Source organism: Sinocyclocheilus rhinocerous, unplaced genomic scaffold, assembly GCF_001515625.1.
Source record: "Sinocyclocheilus rhinocerous isolate Xijiao unplaced genomic scaffold, SAMN03320098_v1.1 scaffold4125, whole genome shotgun sequence".
NCBI classification, from domain to species: Eukaryota; Metazoa; Chordata; class Actinopteri; order Cypriniformes; family Cyprinidae; genus Sinocyclocheilus; species Sinocyclocheilus rhinocerous.
Genome location: NW_015640508.1, coordinates 63914 through 81918, shown reverse-complemented (window position 1 = coordinate 81918; position 18005 = coordinate 63914). Strand labels below are relative to the sequence as shown.

At 36.3% G+C, this 18005-nt stretch overlaps 3 protein-coding genes and 2 long non-coding RNA genes across 5 annotated transcripts; 3 read left to right on the top strand and 2 right to left on the bottom strand.

Moving 5' to 3' along the window:
- Positions 1-2923: 2923 nt before the first annotated feature.
- LOC107753343 (actin-related protein 2/3 complex subunit 4-like) lies at positions 2924-6099 on the bottom strand (the record flags this gene model as incomplete). The annotated part of the gene is made up of 5 exons (XM_016569473.1): positions 2924-3509; positions 3615-3785; positions 5648-5743; positions 5825-5936; positions 6038-6099. Coding segments are annotated over 5 exons (447 nt in total), but the record flags the coding sequence as incomplete, so codon positions are not given.
- Positions 6100-6113: 14 nt separating this feature from the next.
- LOC107753339 (uncharacterized) lies at positions 6114-7307 on the bottom strand. The gene is made up of 4 exons (XR_001641457.1): positions 7168-7307; positions 6858-6957; positions 6228-6346; positions 6114-6126 (listed from the first exon to the last, which is right to left on the bottom strand). It is a non-coding gene; the product is annotated as an uncharacterized LOC107753339 (long non-coding RNA).
- A 96-nt stretch (positions 7308-7403) lies between these two features.
- Positions 7404-10208, top strand: LOC107753342 (transcriptional adapter 3-like). The gene is made up of 7 exons (XM_016569472.1): positions 7404-7637; positions 8115-8348; positions 8428-8678; positions 9520-9625; positions 9779-9911; positions 10023-10114; positions 10203-10208. The coding sequence occupies exons 2-7, from the start codon at positions 8139-8141 to the stop codon at positions 10206-10208; spliced, it is 798 nt and encodes a 265-aa protein (XP_016424958.1). The 5' UTR covers positions 7404-7637; positions 8115-8138.
- On the top strand, positions 10199-14965 carry LOC107753338 (transcriptional adapter 3). Its single transcript, XM_016569471.1, has 8 exons — positions 10199-10436; positions 10516-10766; positions 11608-11713; positions 11867-11999; positions 12111-12214; positions 12311-12411; positions 13634-13825; positions 14001-14965. The coding sequence occupies exons 1-8, from the start codon at positions 10227-10229 to the stop codon at positions 14191-14193; spliced, it is 1290 nt and encodes a 429-aa protein (XP_016424957.1). The 5' UTR covers positions 10199-10226; the 3' UTR covers positions 14194-14965.
- Positions 14966-15062: 97 nt separating this feature from the next.
- Positions 15063-16744, top strand: LOC107753340 (uncharacterized). The gene is made up of 2 exons (XR_001641458.1): positions 15063-15193; positions 16545-16744. It is a non-coding gene; the product is annotated as an uncharacterized LOC107753340 (long non-coding RNA).
- Positions 16745-18005: the final 1261 nt, after the last annotated feature.

The window sequence follows — 18005 nt, the reverse complement described above, 5'->3', positions numbered from 1 at the left end:
GTTGCAGGGTGGTTATTTTTAAATAACCTAAAAATAACTTATACAGAACGTTCCCTTATGGTTATTCTCAGGTTATTTTTATAACCCTGTAAAACAATCTTTCCAATGAAAACGTCGCAGATGTTAATGTGTAATGACCTATACAGAGCCCTGAAATTCGTTTAATGCAGCATTTATTAAAATACAGAAATTAGATCAATCAAAACGCGATTTAAATTATAATATTAAGCCAGGGTTAAGCTATAAGAAATCATAAATTCGTGGGTTTGTTTTATCTTCATTTACTGCGCGCCTCTGATCTGCACGCGCTTTCACCTGTCTTTCACAGAGAGCCGCGCGCTCGCAGATTTTAAAAATTAGCGGTCATTTTTCGTTTTACTGGCTGATTGACTCGCTCGTTTATCGATCTCTTTATTGAATGATTACTTAAAATTAATATATTTATGAGAGTAAATATGATTTCGGAGGGATTTAAAATGCCTAACTGAAGAGAACATGATGTTAAGCGAGAGGTTTTTGTTTACGGATCAAAAGAAGGTCCCGCTGCACAAACTGTACACTACAGTGGTAAGAAATGAATGTACTCATATCCTACTTTATAAGTCAAGTAATTTTTCATTCTTTTATATATGTATCTATATATATACACACACACACACATATATATATATATATATATATATCTGTGAATAAATGTCATATTTTATGAACCATACATTGTGTTGAAGTCATTTTTATTTGGTGCTGAAGAAATGTAAAATCTGGGTACTCCGTAATCTTACATATTAATGGACAGATTTATTCTTATTTAATCTTACAATGGTTGACATGCTCAGATTATTACTTAAACAATAGATAAAAACAAGATGTGGTTTTTATAATACTGATTAGGCGTCCATACAGATATACTATACTGGGTCACTCACGAGTGTGCTGGATGATGATTACTGTCGTACAGCAGGGTGATCATATCGGAGTAAAGAGGTTAGGGGAACGTTATAATAACGTTCTGGGAACCAAAAACTAACGTTAGGGGAACGTTATAATAGCGTTATGGGAACGTTAGATTAACATTAGAATAACGTTCTGGGAACCAAAAACTAACGTTCTGGGAACGTTAGAATAAAGTTCTGGGAACGTTAAGAAAACTTTCCTGACTAACCAAAAACAAACCATAAAAAATTACGTTCTGGGAACCAAAAACTAACGTTCTGGGAACCAAAAATAACGTTCCGAGAACGTTCTGGGATCCCAAAATTGTTAGCTGGGTCTGCAGAAGGCGGGGCTTCCTTCGATAATGGATGCAGCAACTATGGCAGCGACGATAAATTTGGTCAAATTAATGGAATTTTTTTTTATCTACAAACAAAACAAAAAGTTATTATACAGTAACGTTAAAAATATATAACGATTCAATTTACCGCACCTTCATAATCTGAATAAAAACAAATAAAAAACAAAACAAAAAAAACTGATGCACATTTTTTATTCATTTTGTAAAAGTATTTTTGTAGATTTTCCGTCAATGCGAATTCCCAGGTGGACTTGAACGTACCATGATTTACAGTTGCATAATTTTTTTTTTTTGCATAATGTTAAAGGGGTCATATGATGTTGCTAAAAAGAACATTATTTTGTGTATTTGGTGTAATGAAATGTGTTGATGCGGTTTAAGGTTAAAAAAACATTATTTTCCACATACTGTACATTATTGTTTGTCCTCTATGCCCGCCTTTCTGAAACACATCGATTTTTACAAAGCTCATCGGTCTGAAAAGCGAGGTGTGCTGTTATTGGCCAGCTACCCAGTGCATTGTGATTGGCCGAATAGCTCAAGCGTGTGACGGAAATGTAACACCCCTTACCATACTGTGACGCAGTGTCCCGGACGGAGCTTACAGATCTTCTTTATGCACCAAGAGCTTGTAACACTTCAAAGACGAAGGAAAAATTGAAATCTACTCATATGACCCCTACTTTTTCACACCACTGTATATATATATATATATGTCTGCAAAGGGAAACAAACAAAAAAGAGTGTGTTAATGTAATACACTGCACTACTACTAGAGTAAAGGGCTGATGGCTGGTGTAGTAAATACACATGCCCGATTACATCACACTGGCCTTACTGACTGCACATTTGTAAAGTGTCGTCACACAATCAAAATGCATCACACAATCAAAATCCTGGCTATTCCCCAGACAATCCATGAAAAATGTACATTGTTTCAAAGCAGCAGTAAAAGTAACAGAAAATGATGGCGTGGCTGAAGATTGCTTTATGCTTCACTGCAGTCTAACAGTTGTTATCTATTAAAGTTTTCAATAAACAACAGTGAATCCTGCTAACCACAAAATCAATCAACAAATCATTCTAACACTCATTCAATTCACCAAGCCTGACTGCTACGTGAGCAGTGCAGAAAGGCATTTTCATATTTCTTGCAAATTTTAAAACATCTTTTAACATTTTACTTACAATGAGATGAACGATCGTGCGGTTATGATGTCCTCTCTAGTGCAATTAGCACAACAAACCGTTATCACAGTCCGATTACAATTCATCGACTGAACTATCAGAATATCCATTGTTACCCATCTTTTCAAGTCGTAATGCTCAAAATGATGGATCACAAAAGGACTTTTCTATTGATTACCAAGCAAGATCAATATCCACTTCTGTATTCAGTCTAGCTTTATGATTCTCATCAAATTTTATGCACAGAATGCATGAGTAACACAATTGACCTGGCAATGTTATAACTTGGCTCAATACATGTTTCAGATAAATAAGAAGAACTAACTAAAACTGCATAGAAAACACAATCAAAAGAGTAGTAAAAACTACAGGACAAAGTGCAATTTAGAAAATTAGGAAAAAAATGCAATTTGGAAATAAATCCCACAAGGTAAAGAAAGCACAATATATTTTTATTGAATTTATTGTTATGTTTTACACAGGTTTTTGAATAGTTATAATATTGGAGATTGACGGTGCCAAAATATAAACACCCATTTTCTTTTTTTTCTCTCGCTCTCATGATCTCTTTAACATTGAATTGATTCCTTTTTTTCCCCATTGTAACAAAAATGAAAGCATGTGAGTACATGTATATAAAAGACAACGGAAAAAAACTACAGTCCAACAACAAGATTCCTGTGCCCATCAATATTAATTACAGGTGATACTTTTAAGGGCCTGCCTTGACTGTTTTCTTTTTTCCCTAACAACAGAAAACGATAGTAAATCAATTCTTAACTAAATGTACAATTGTTAATATCCATGAGCACAAGGAGCACCTTGAACAGAAGGCAAAGGGGAGTGCATATAGTGCTGCAGGACTGGCCAGTTGTTTCTGTAGATCGTCTCGCTTGGTTGCTAACTTATAAACTCTTTCCCCTTTGCTCTGTGGAGATTTTAAAAACTTTGAATGTTTTTGTCCGCAAGAACCAAAGCAACACCAATCTCTGATGGGTATTAGGAATGTAGACAAGGATCCTCAGAACTAAAAAAAAAAAAAAACATAAAATGAGTCAAATTTAAAAAATGACATTTTCCATTCATTTAAACATGTCTGTAAAAGGATATAAATGCAACATCTCAAACATACATTCTTGAGGAATTCCTCTGCGACAATTCGGGCCCGAGCGTTGACTGACAGCTTCATCTCACTGATCTCCTTGTCAATCTCCTCCATGAAATGGATAACAAAGTCCACCAGCTTGTGTTTATACATCTGTTCTGTGTGGAAGTTGGTGATGAGGAAGCTGATGTCATAGCCCTGAAAAGCACAAAAGAGGAAATGAGAAAACATGCTAATCTTGTTAAAAGTTTAGATGCTTCACATGCACATCATCATTCAGCTATGCATTTCAAACCGTAAGGTTTATCACATAAACATGCAATTTTTTCCCCTTAGTCCTGAAGGAGTTGATTTCCAATCCCCGCCTCTTCTATTATAAAATGAATACGTAATCATAGTTTTCTTAATACTAGTGTATCTACTCTGGTATTTATGTTACAGGCACTGTCTGTATTTGGTATCTGAGAGGTGACTGAGGATCTGACCCATGTCAGGAATGCAGTAACAGTGTTTACTCATTTAGCCTGGCTTCCAGAGAATAAATATGTATTTGTTTTGTAATAATTTATCTGAATCATTATATAATCAACGGTTATATTGAACTTTATTCTTATTTATCTTATTATAAGGTTCTCATGATAGCCGTATGAGACATGTGCAGACCAATGCACCACATGCATTCACTAACTCTTACATATGCTTAATGTTTATGATTCTTTTGAGGGTTTATATTCTTTAGAGGGTTTTAATTGCTATATGTTAAACTATGACAGAGAATCATGTATGCTCTGTGTAAATGTATTGTCCTGTTCCAGTGATGTGCTGCAGCTCAACCTTGAAGGGACAAGATATTGCCTATGTTTTATCTGATTGCGTATTTACAAGGTTGTTTTAGGCATGTGACCATGCCAAAGGAACAGTGTCAAGGAGAATCAACAGCTGCACAGATGAGCAGTGCCCTCACAAGATTTATGACTCACCTTACGAATGGAACTTAGTGTCTCCAATATACCGTCTTAAAGAAAAGAACACATTGCTTGGATGTTTCTAGAATTATATGTACTGTTAACCTATCAGAACAACAGATCATCCATATGCCTATAAGTACTAGTGTTTCTGTATTCTAAGTTAGTTCGAGGCTGACTCCTCTTATTCGTTTTCTACGGCTGTTTGGAAGTACTAGTGTTTCTGTATTCTAAGTTAGTTCGAGGCTGACTCCTCTTACTCATTTTCTACGGCTGTTTGGAAGTGTGAAGAACTTTGTCTTCAGTAAACTCTCTGTTAACTCACTGAACTTTAAATTTGACTCCTGGTCTTCATTGAGCATACTGGTCTCTTTATGGGGTTTAACTGTAATTCCCCTACTGTCCCAATGTCCTACTCGACTCCACCAAAAAAACTTGACATGCATGTTAGTGATGGGCACTTTTGAAAACCTTGGAAACTTTTGCATATCATTTGTTTTGAATCTGTTTCAAACTACGAATGTCACATGATTTCAGTAAATGAGGCTTTGCTACGTCATAACATAACAGGCCGATGATCTCTGTGAAGCCATGAACCAATCTCTATGTGGTTTTCACCTAATCTCTGATCAATTCTATAAATCAGTAGACATTTTAATGACACATTTGTATAATAAAAAGGATGAGATGTAGTAGTCTCATATTAGCCTGATTAACCGAGCTCTCCATAAAACGAACAAAACATGCCCTACAAAGTAATAAAATAACACATATTATACAGACACGTCTTATTTAATATTATTAGACGATTTGTTAATTGCATTTAGTTGATTACACTTTCAATAAAACATATGCAATTGGTTTGTAAAAGGTCTTTTTATGCATGTGTGGGCTGTGTTTTGGGATGCATTTACACTATTTTGACCAGCGTGTGGTGTTTCGAGTGCTTCAAAAAAAGTGAAGCATTTTGCAAAGCTATTCATTCAAATGATTCACAGTTTCGAAAAGCTTTGTTTCTCCCATCACTGATGCATCTTTGGTTTAATAAATTACATATCTCTTCATCCCTTGTTCGTTCTTCACAATAGAGCTCACCTCAACAGGTTTCCTCCGCAGGATGAAGAAGTTCTCTGCTCGCATCATCATGAACCTCATAAATTTATGGCACAGGATCTTCTCAATCTCATCAGCCTAAGAAAAGCATGACTATCTTTAGAAGATAATGGCAAGAAAAACACATCGATCATACGCAGTTCATCCTAAATTACTTACCTGCTTGACAGCGATGCTGACTCTCACTGAGTTTATGGACCCCTCAATCAGGACCTTCTCCTTGTCATTGCGGCTTATGACCACAGGCTGCAACAGAAGCTCTTTGCTACTCCTGTATTGGAAGACACACATTGCACACACATATATATATATATTAAAAGACATCACATTTAACACATAAGAAGGACGTGGGGTGTATGAATGTTTCCTCACCTAACCTCCACCTCAGGCTTGTTGTGTCTCTCCACCACCTGAGAGGAGAAGTTCTCCAGACACAGGCTTGAAGGAACTCTTTGCTACTCCTGTATTGGAAGACACACATTGCACACACATATATATATATATTAAAAGACATCACATTTAACACATAAGAAGGACGTGGGGTGTATGAATGTTTCCTCACCTAACTTCCACCTCAGGCTTGTTGTGTCTCTCCACCACCTGAGAGGAGAAGTTCTCCAGACACAGGGCTGCTTGAAGAGTGGCGCGCACCGCGTTCAGGTAGGGTCGCAATGTTGCCGTCTACATACAAAAAGGACAATATTTACTTAAGTAACACTTCATTCTATGACCTCACTGACCTTAAAGGTGTCTTATAGTTATCATAAACACACAGGAACATGATTGTCAGTGGGTGGAAGAGCGGTTTTGTGCTTGGCCATTCCATTGAGTTCGTGTCAGTCATCGTGTCAGTGGTGAAGTGTCAATCATCTGCCTGAACATCACTTACTGACAACTACCGGTTGTTCTAAATGAATTAAACACGTGTCGTTTATTAAATATTTCATCTGTGCAGTGTGATGCGCGTTTATTGTTTTCAATATACCAAAAAGAGGTTTTGTCTGCAAAATCACTGACGTTAGCCAGCTAGCATAAATCAAGACTGACTAACATCACTCGATCAAATGAGCCAAAAACACTGCGCTGACCGCATACAAATGGTTTACCCGAATGCTGCTTATTGGGTCATTTGATTGCTTGCGCTACAATAAATAAACAACCACGGCAACTTTAAGAAATATAAATCTCTTACCATTTTATATGAGGTCTGTGGAGGAAGACGGAAGTCCGCACGCCACGCCTGGAAATGAGAAAACACGCCTCCATTGCGTTCTCACACTCCCGTAATATACCTATTAGAAGTGAATTATTGTTGTTCATATGCTCATGATTTAAATGTATACGAGTGAATGGTATATAATTAAATACATTTCCATACCAATACAAGTTCTTATGTTTCTATTTTAAGCGCGTAAATTGGGAGAAAAATATAAACACCAAAACGACCGTTATCATTTCACATCTGTTCCTGTATTTACGGTGAAGCCCAACACCAATCTTACCATTATTTGCTTTTTCTTCCTTATATGGCAAATAACACGATGGGTCTTATTCACTGTAGTCCAAAAATTTGATGATCTAGAAATATCACTGTGTTGAAATAAACGTTAACTCTTTTGTGGCTTTAAACAGCACATGCTTCTCTAAAAAAGAAATAATCTTTAATTATAGTGTTTGGACCATAGACTGTATAAAAACAGGTTTGGACGCGCTTCAAACGGGAATGTACCATTCCGTACGCTGCGGTGTTTTGTGGTGGATGTTAACTGCCAAGTGGGGATATTCATCTGATATTGAAAAATTTGTTTGCAGATAGTACATACACATCGGTTAGAATGTGTTAATAAACCATACGTTGACCATATTTAAGCCACTGTAATACACATTCTTGTTATTAAAATTTAAGCGGTGAGCTGTCACCCCCCGAGCTGAGATAATGGTTTGGTCAGTAATGGATGCCCCTTCATCGGAGGTAAACAATTATATTTTATGAATAAATGCCTTGTATGGGTTCAGTTCTGTATTATAACATATTATTTAATTGTCTACATGCATCTTTTCACTGCAAGTAATATACATATTTATTGTAAAAATGTTACGACCTGTGGTTTGAACTGCATGTAGCTGAATTAGCATGAAGCCGTTAGCTCACAGTGGCTACTCATTATCTCACACCGGTATCGTATCAGTATTACATAACAGACTAAAAAGACATTACAGTGATGCAATGCATAAAACATTAAAATTTTTAATCTATAAACCTTATGAATAACATCTACAGCAGTACATCTGTTCTGGGTTTGCTTGCATTGTCTTTCTGTGTAACTGTTTGCTTTTACCACCTGACCAAAATCATTTACAGTCTGTTATTCATTAATAGTAAAGAATTTATCAAACCATTTTGGACGCCTCACACAACCCTTTTTTATATTCCTTTTTTTCCTCTCAGATATAGGTTCCTGTTAATGAGAAGATGAGTGAACTGAAGGACTGTCCCCCTCTGAAGTACTATGACTTCAAACCTGTGGACCATTTGAAAGTATGTCCACGCTACACAGCAGTGCTCAGCCGCTCAGAAGATGATGGCATTGGCATTGAGGAGCTGGACACGCTTCAGCTGGAGCTGGAAACACTCCTCTCCTCTGCGAGTCGGCGTCTCAGAGCGCTGGAAGAACAGAGACAGGTGAGCAGTGTTTTGCTATTTATCTTTCTCCCACCTTCTGACTATACCTAAAATGATTTATGTTTACTCTCTGAAACAGATACTTACAGACTGGCAGGACAAAAAAGGGGACAAAAGGTTTCTGAAATTAGGGAAGGATCCAGATCTCGCAGCCTCTTCTCGTCATTCCAAGCCCAAAAAACAGAAGCTTGATGGAAAGGGAAGTCATGGTCCCGGACCTGGGCCAGGTAGACCGAAGTCTAAGAACATACAGACCAAGGTCCAGGACTTTGAATTTGAAGTGGACCCCCAAGATATACCCCGCAACCCTAAAAATGATGCTCCCAACAGGTTTGCTGCAACTGAATGTTTTGTCTGTGATACATAATGTATATTTATAGGAATATAGACCAGATATAATATACAGATCAGATTTTCGCCATCATTTTTCATACTACCTAGATGTTAAATTAACTTGTTTAAATTAAACATCTATACTTTTTTTTTATTTCATGCTTTATTGATTCCAGAGGAGACATGTTAAGTTATGAGTATTCAGTCATTTTTCAGTCATTTTTTTATTGAATATTATTTAAACAGATCCAAGCCTGGAATTTTATTCACCAATTAAATGCGTTAAATTGATCAAAATTGACAATAAATATATTTATAATACAATAATTTACAAAAGGTTTATTTTTTTTAAATAAATACTGTTCTTTTGAACTTTCCATTCATCAAAGAATCCTAAACATATATATATATATATTGGTTTCCACAAAAATATTAAGAAATGTAACAAATATAAAAATATGAATATTATTAAATAATATTACATAAAAAAATGTATTATTATTAAATATAAGAAGCACTATATTCAGTATTGATAATAATAAGAAATGGATCATCGGACACTAAAGACTGGCGTAATGGCTGCTAATATTCAGCTTTGCCATCACAGGAACAAATTACATTTTAAAATATATTCAAATAGAAAGAAGTTTTTGTAATACTGTAGAATTGTAATATTTCACAGCATTTTCACAATTTTTACTGAATTTTTGATCAAATAAATGCAGTTTTGTTGAGCATAAGAGACTTCTTTCAAAAACATTTAAAAATATTACCGACCCCAAACTTTTGAATGATTGCAATGATTGCATTTTTGTGGTTATATATGTGTGTAAAACAGATTCTGGGCTTCGGTGGAGCCTTACTGTGCAGACATTACAAATGAAGAGATCAGAGTTCTGGAAGAGCTGCTCAAACCCCCTGAAGATGAAGCTGAATACTACAAGGTAAAGATCTTTTAGAAACCAGTTCATGCTCTATATTACTGCAGCTTTCTCTTTCCTTTCCTTCAATTAATTATGCATACAGAGAAATTCATGTTAAATGGCTTTTGTGTTGGTTGTTCACTTCTGAGCACTCACTGTTGGTTTTCTTTGCAGATCCCAGCTCTCGGAAAGCACTATTCCCAACGCTGGGCTCAAGAGGACCTGTTAGAAGAGCAAAGAGAGGGGGCAAGAGCCAATGACAAGAAAAAAAGCATGATGGGTCCTCTTTCTGAACTGGATGCTAAAGGTAACGGTGTCATTTAAGATGTATCTTGATTTCAGTTGCAACATTGTCATTTGTTGTTGTGTCTTACCTTAAATCTGTTTCTTTTATGCTCTACTATTCTGGTTTGGGTAGATGTAGACGCCCTACTGAAGAAATCAGAGTCTCAGCATGAACCTCCTGAGGACGGCTGTCCTTTTGGCCCTCCCTCACCCAAATCATTTACAGTCTGTTATTCATTAATAGTAAAGAATTTATCAAACCATTTTGGACGCCTCACACAACCCTTTTTTATATTCCTTTTTTTCCTCTCAGATATAGGTTCCTGTTAATGAGAAGATGAGTGAACTGAAGGACTGTCCCCCTCTGAAGTACTATGACTTCAAACCTGTGGACCATGTGAAAGTGTGTCCACGCTACACAGCAGTACTCAGCCGCTCAGAAGACGATGGCATTGGCATTGAAGAGCTGGACACACTTCAGCTGGAGCTGGAAACACTCCTCTCCTCTGCGAGTCGGCGTCTCAGAGCGCTGGAAGAACAGAGACAGGTGAGCAGTGTTTTGCTATTTATCTTTCTCCCACCTTCTGACTATACCTAAAATGATTTATGTTTACTCTCTGAAACAGATACTTACAGACTGGCAGGACAAAAAAGGGGACAAAAGGTTTCTGAAATTAGGGAAGGATCCAGATCTCGCAGCCTCTTCTCGTCATTCCAAGCCCAAAAAACAGAAGCTTGATGGAAAGGGAAGTCATGGTCCCGGACCTGGGCCAGGTAGACCGAAGTCTAAGAACATACAGACCAAGGTCCAGGACTTTGAATTTGAAGTGGACCCCCAAGATATACCCCGCAACCCTAAAAATGATGCTCCCAACAGGTTTGCTGCAACTGAATGTTTTGTCTGTGATACATAATGTATATTTATAGGAATATAGACCAGATATAATATACAGATCAGATTTTCGCCATCATTTTTCATACTACCTAGATGTTAAATTAACTTGTTTAAATTAAACATCTATACTTTTTTTTTATTTCATGCTTTATTGATTCCAGAGGAGACATGTTAAGTTATGAGTATTCAGTCATTTTTCAGTCATTTTTTTATTGAATATTATTTAAACAGATCCAAGCCTGGAATTTTATTCACCAATTAAATGCGTTAAATTGATCAAAATTGACAATAAATATATTTATAATACAATAATTTACAAAAGGTTTATTTTTTTTAAATAAATACTGTTCTTTTGAACTTTCCATTCATCAAAGAATCCTAAACATATATATATATATATTGGTTTCCACAAAAATATTAAGAAATGTAACAAATATAAAAATATGAATATTATTAAATAATATTACATAAAAAAATGTATTATTATTAAATATAAGAAGCACTATATTCAGTATTGATAATAATAAGAAATGGATCATCGGACACTAAAGACTGGCGTAATGGCTGCTAATATTCAGCTTTGCCATCACAGGAACAAATTACATTTTAAAATATATTCAAATAGAAAGAAGTTTTTGTAATACTGTAGAATTGTAATATTTCACAGCATTTTCACAATTTTTACTGAATTTTTGATCAAATAAATGCAGTTTTGTTGAGCATAAGAGACTTCTTTCAAAAACATTTAAAAATATTACCGACCCCAAACTTTTGAATGATTGCAATGATTGCATTTTTGTGGTTATATATGTGTGTAAAACAGATTCTGGGCTTCGGTGGAGCCTTACTGTGCAGACATTACAAATGAAGAGATCAGAGTTCTGGAAGAGCTGCTCAAACCCCCTGAAGATGAAGCTGAATACTACAAGGTAAAGATCTTTTAGAAACCAGTTCATGCTCTATATTACTGCAGCTTTCTCTTTCCTTTCCTTCAATTAATTATGCATACAGAGAAATTCATGTTAAATGGCTTTTGTGTTGGTTGTTCACTTCTGAGCACTCACTGTTGGTTTTCTTTGCAGATCCCAGCTCTCGGAAAGCACTATTCCCAACGCTGGGCTCAAGAGGACCTGTTAGAAGAGCAAAGAGAGGGGGCAAGAGCCAATGACAAGAAAAAAAGCATGATGGGTCCTCTTTCTGAACTGGATGCTAAAGGTAACGGTGTCATTTAAGATGTATCTTGATTTCAGTTGCAACATTGTCATTTGTTGTTGTGTCTTACCTTAAATCTGTTTCTTTTATGCTCTACTATTCTGGTTTGGGTAGATGTAGACGCCCTACTGAAGAAATCAGAGTCTCAGCATGAACCTCCTGAGGACGGCTGTCCTTTTGGCCCTCTTACTCAGCGGCTTCTACAAGCACTGGTTGAGGCCAGTGACTCATCATTTTGCTAAAATAAGTACTTATATTGTGCAACATTTAGTCAGCTCAGCTTGTTTTATTCATATCCTTTTTCATGTATGTAGGAAAACATCATATCCCCTATGGAGGATTCCCCCATTCCAGACATTCCAGGGAAGGATGATGGGGCTGGAACATCACCTCGTAGCCAGGGTAAAGCCTTCAGGTAAATGTTTTGTCCATGTTTTATTTTATGATTTAGTCAATTAGTGATGTTTACTTGTTTATTTTGACCATTCAAAAGTTTAGGGTTTGTAAGATTTTTTAAAAAGCTTCTGAAATGCGTATCTTATGATTTCCACAAGACAATAAAAACAGTAATATCGTGAAATATTACAATTTAAAAGAAATATTTTCTATTTGATATATATAAATTTTTTAAAGTGTTTTAAAAAAAAAAATGTTTTAAGTATTCCTTGATGAATAGAAAGTTAAAAATAACATTTATTTGAAATAGAAATATTTTGTAACATTATACATTTTATAACATTATAAACTATGAAACATTATAAATCTTTACTGTCACTTTTGATTGTTTTAATGTATTCTTGCTTAAGTTGCACCAGCACTACTTTCAAACGCATTTAGGTGGATGTTTTTGGCTGTTGGGTTTTTTTTGGCACTGTTTTTTGAGGTTTGAAGCTTTGAAGATGTCATGTCAAGTTAAAAATACTCTTTGTTTTAACCCCTCTCAGCACTCGTTCTGAAACTATAAACATTCTGACTCATTTGTTGTGCTTTGTCGAAAGCAGAAACTCATAAGGTTTGGGTCAGGTGAACCTGAAACCAGCCTAATCATTTAGGGCCAATTAAGATTGATCAGTTAACTAGTTGTTCAGGCAACCTACCAGCTAGATGATTTTGAAAATAGTTTTTTTTTTTCATTGCCTTTGCTTGTGTACAACAGAGACCGAAAAATGAGTTATTACAATATAAAAAGTGAGACTACGAAATGCCCATTTTTAGCTAAATTAGCAGTCTTCATTCTCTCTATCTTTCACTTTTTGTAGTCAACATGAATCAGCACTCACAACTCATTTTTACTTCTGTAATGCGATGCATTTTTGAGTGAAACTGGATATTCAGTAATGGGAAAAAACATGGATTTTATACATCAGGATTGGATGGTGACAAGTAGAGCAGAATATATGATAACTAGCTGTTGGTTAACATTATTCAGTAGCCTCCATGGCCTGGGTGACATCATTCAAAAAAGATGACAGATGACAGAGAGAGAGAGAGAGGCAGAGAAAGCAATTACATTTTGATAAAATATCATAAAAACAAACTTTGAAAGAATTTTTCTTGAAAATAACAATTGTCTTCATCAATAAAGTAAATAGATTCAATTTTATTTTTTTAATTTTCTCTTGTTCTGTTGCTCCCAGTGTGCCTCACACACGCTCTCTGGAGGCTCGTATAAGAGAAGAGCTGGTGTCTCAGGGGCTGCTGGACTCTGATGAGAGGCAAGGTGTCGGAGGAGAGTCTGAAGACGAAGTGCTGGCCGAGCTGCAGAAAAGACAGGCTGAACTCAAAGCGCTGACCGCCCACAACCGCTCGCGCAAACAGGAGCTGCTCAAGTGAGTCTCACTGAAAGAGCCTCAGATCCAGATCAAGACTGCCGTCAGCACAAGATGAAATCTGGCTCATGAAAATAAGCCTGTAATCATTCAGAGTTAGAGGGAGCAGTCTGATGTGACAAGTTATGATTTTCTTTTCTAATGTCACCTCTTACTTTTCACCGTGTTCTTGCAGGTTGGCACGGGAAGAAATGCGAAAACAGGAGCTTCGACAGCGGGTTCGAGTGGCTGACAATGAGGTTATGGAGGCCTTCCGGCGCATCATGGCAGCCAGGCAAAAGAAACGCACTCCAACAAAAAAAGAGAAAGATCAGGCTTGGAAAGCTTTGAAAGAGAGAGAAAGTATTCTCAAACTCTTAGATGGATAAATATGACCGGCAGCTATAATGTGGTGTGTTTTTTTTTTCATGTTTGTTGTCTATGGACACTTCATAAAGACAGCTTCAACATTCAGACAACCTTAAGAGCATGTACACAAACATTTAATATAATGTTCATCTGTTTTGCTTACTCTCTGTCTAAAGTAATACCTGACATGACTAGTTGTGATAAATAAAAGTGCCACTGACTTGACATTGTTGATGCCAGAAGTATGGCACCTTGAGTTTACTTTTTTATTGTTTTTGGCCTTTCTGTACAGTTCCCAAATGCAACTGATTAACATAACGGATTGATATGGTTAAAGGAATAATTCACCCCAAAATGAAACTTCCGAACCTGTATCACTGACTTTCTTCTGTGGAACATAAAAGAAGATATTTTGAAGAATGTTGGTCACCGAACAGTATTGGCCATTGCATGGATAAAAACACAGGCATTTCTTCTTATGTTCCAGAGAAGAAAGAAAGTCATAGAGGAACAACATGAGGGTGAGGAAATGACATGGGTGAACTTTCTTTAAAGCTATTCTCATAGTGTTGATAGTATTTTGTTACTACATGGGGTAGAGCAAGAACACAGTATTTTGAGTTTTTATATGATTGAAAGAAAATAAAAGCTTTTATAAAGGCATTGTACATGTAAATATCGAGATTATAAATCCATGTATGTAGTCATTTATTTCAGTCCATGTTGAATTTAGTTGTATCTGACATTTTGTAAACTTTTTCTAAACCATCAGCATCATCATTGCGGATGCATGTATGTGTGTGTTTGAAAATAAAAACGAAATTTTGATAAATTAATAATAGACTGGTGTTCGTATCATCTATTCTCTCTTCTGTATGCAAAGCTTTGATCTGAAGTGTTGTGACGGGCTGTCTTGACAGGAGGGCGCCATTTCGTGTTTACACACTTGATCAGTGAGCAAACCATCGTTGCTCTCTGCTCTTACGTTTTTACCTCAGAATAAGGACTTGTTCTTCACTGGTGAGATTGAATGTCCTTTACTTTACAACTTTATGTTCGCAATATGTATTATCTGTCAGTTCTTCTGTATCGTGTTTGCCAGCCAATTTATGAAGACGCAAACGGGGTGTGCAGAAAATGCTGTATGCAACTAACGTTAACGTTAGCAGTCTAGCCGCTTCACCTGTAAAATATAAGCTTTGAGGTGAAGTATTGAGGTAAAATGACCAGCGTGCAGCCTCTTAGGGAGTTAAAGCAAGGAAACTGGGGAAACGGTGATGTTGCTCAAGTTTTAACGACCTGACGCTACTGTTTCGCGATAGAATCGTTCATGAAATGAAATGGTTGAACCAGTTCACGAGTTTGACTGAAATATCTCAGAGCGGTTGAGTAAACAAATCATTGGATCAACTGAGCACCGTCATCGCACACGTCCGATTTGTAATCAGCCGAGAACTGTTTGGTGAGCTGATGCAACTAGAAATTACAAGAAAAGTAAGGAACATTCATAGCCAAGCCAAGAGATGATTTCCTTGAATGTCAGTAAACCGCGCAATGACGTTTTACGTTCTGACGCAAAAGAATCACTGATTCACTTTTTCAAACCGTTTGAAAGAACCGATTGGCAGAAATGTATCGGTGCATTTTTTTTTAACAATGAACACAACCAAAGTTAACCTTTAAAGGGTCATATGATGCGATTTCAATTAAAATTGACGCGTTTCAGAAAGGCGGGGCATAGAGGAGAAACAATAATGTACAGTATGTGGAAAATAATGTGTTTTTTGAACCTTAAACCGCATAAACACATTTCTTTACACCAAATACACAAAATAATGTTCTTTTTAGCAACATCATATGACCCCTTTAAGTACACCAATCGTGGCAAATGAAATCCAATACTAAGATAAACAGAAGTATATTAATTAAAAGAACAAAGGAAAATAAATTTTTTTGTTTTTATTATATTTATATGTATATTTATTTTAAACATTCATATTTCAGCATCTTGATAAGCAAATAGCATAAATGTTGTGGTTTGTAAATCAACTAATCAAAAGAGACAGCTTGGTGGCCTTGCTGTAATGAACAGTAATTTTACAGCTTTGTCATTTCTGGTTAATTTTAATTATAAAGGTAGTGACCCAATTCCATTTTAAAATGAGTAGAAGTTTTTGCATTTGTGGATAAAAAAAAAAGTAAATATAAGTAAATGTATAATATACTATATTTAAAATTCACCATAATTATTATAGGAAAACATTACAGTGTTTGTATTCTTTTTAACGAAAAATGCAAAATCACAGCAATATCATAATTTGTTTAAAACATTAAGTAAATGTACCCTCTAATTTGTGGTGACGTCAAGCAGATTTGGCATGTGCCAGAATGTGCGGGAGAACGGCTTGCACCCTTGCGGCGAATGAGCTCAGTCGTGCGGCTAACTATCGAGACCGGACGGGACAACGACACCGGCCCCGATGGAAGGATGGAGACAAATACTGGCCCTCATACAACAAGAGTCCTCAGTCCTTCAGCCCTGTACTGCTGTCCAACAGACACTTCAACAAGGCATGTCAAAACATATATGCACAACATTTGTCCCTGAAGAACAGCTGTTTAATGAAGCACTTTCCATAGGATGCCCCTGTAGATGAGTGTGTGTTGGCAGCGATGCGCTGGGGTCTCGTCCCGGCGTGGTTCAAAGAGAATGACCCCAGTAAGATGCAGTACAACACCTCTAACTGTCGCAGTGAGAGCCTGCTAGAAAAGAAGTCTTACAAGGTAGGCACATAAGACACCCTCATTCATTTTACATGAGCAGTGAAATGGGGTATCCCCGCACAATGCAAAATCTCATTGGTCTAAAATTCAGCTCCACATAATAGAGTGCAACAGTTGGATCCCCAAAAGTAAAAATCTCATTCATTTTTCTTCCATAGGGGATTTGGTTTTTAACAACAACCTATAAACCATTAAAGACAGACCTACTGTGAGCTACAAGGTTGTTAATCGATGGTATATGCTTTCGTTGACACCGTCAGCCCCCAATTATTTTTTAAATAATGATGTTTAACAGCAGAATTACTGGTGAAAAACTAAATTACCCATGAATCGGCAGAGAAATCTCAACCAATCAGAAAATTGCGACAAATCACAACAAAAAAAGAACTATTTAATGATGTAATCAAATCATTCTTCCTACACTCTCAAACTACTTTAATATTTGTATGCGTATTTAGCAATAAATAAAATGTGCTATTTTTTCCCCAAACCATTTAAGCGCAAACCCCACCCCGCCACATATTCTAAAGATTTCATTGTTTATGAAATTGAGTGATTGAGTTGACCAATGAAATTGGTAGCGGTGCAGGGTTTCATTCAATTCGGGCCACCAGCCTGCATTATTTCAACTTATATTTTTAAATAGTCATGTTTAATAGCAGAATTACTGCTGAAAAACTAATCTCCACCAGCCAGAGAATCATGACAAGCGAATTGCACCAAAAAAATAATAAAATAAAAAATCAACAGCTGCTCACTCCTATGAAGCACTATGGATGACGTAGAGTCAGTTTCCTAATGTTCCCTAACTACTTAAATATTTGTATTATACATATATTTATTCATAATTCTCCAGATCTCTTCTTTCGATGAAGAACAAAGTCATCTGCATCTTGGATGGCCTGAGGGTGAGTACAGTTTCAGCAAACTTATATTTTTGGGTGAATTTCTTTAAGACAGTTAAGCGCTCATTTGCCAAGTATTCAGTGTGTAGTAGTGTGCATTTGACATTGTTCCTTTTTCATAATTAGATGATGAAAATAAACAT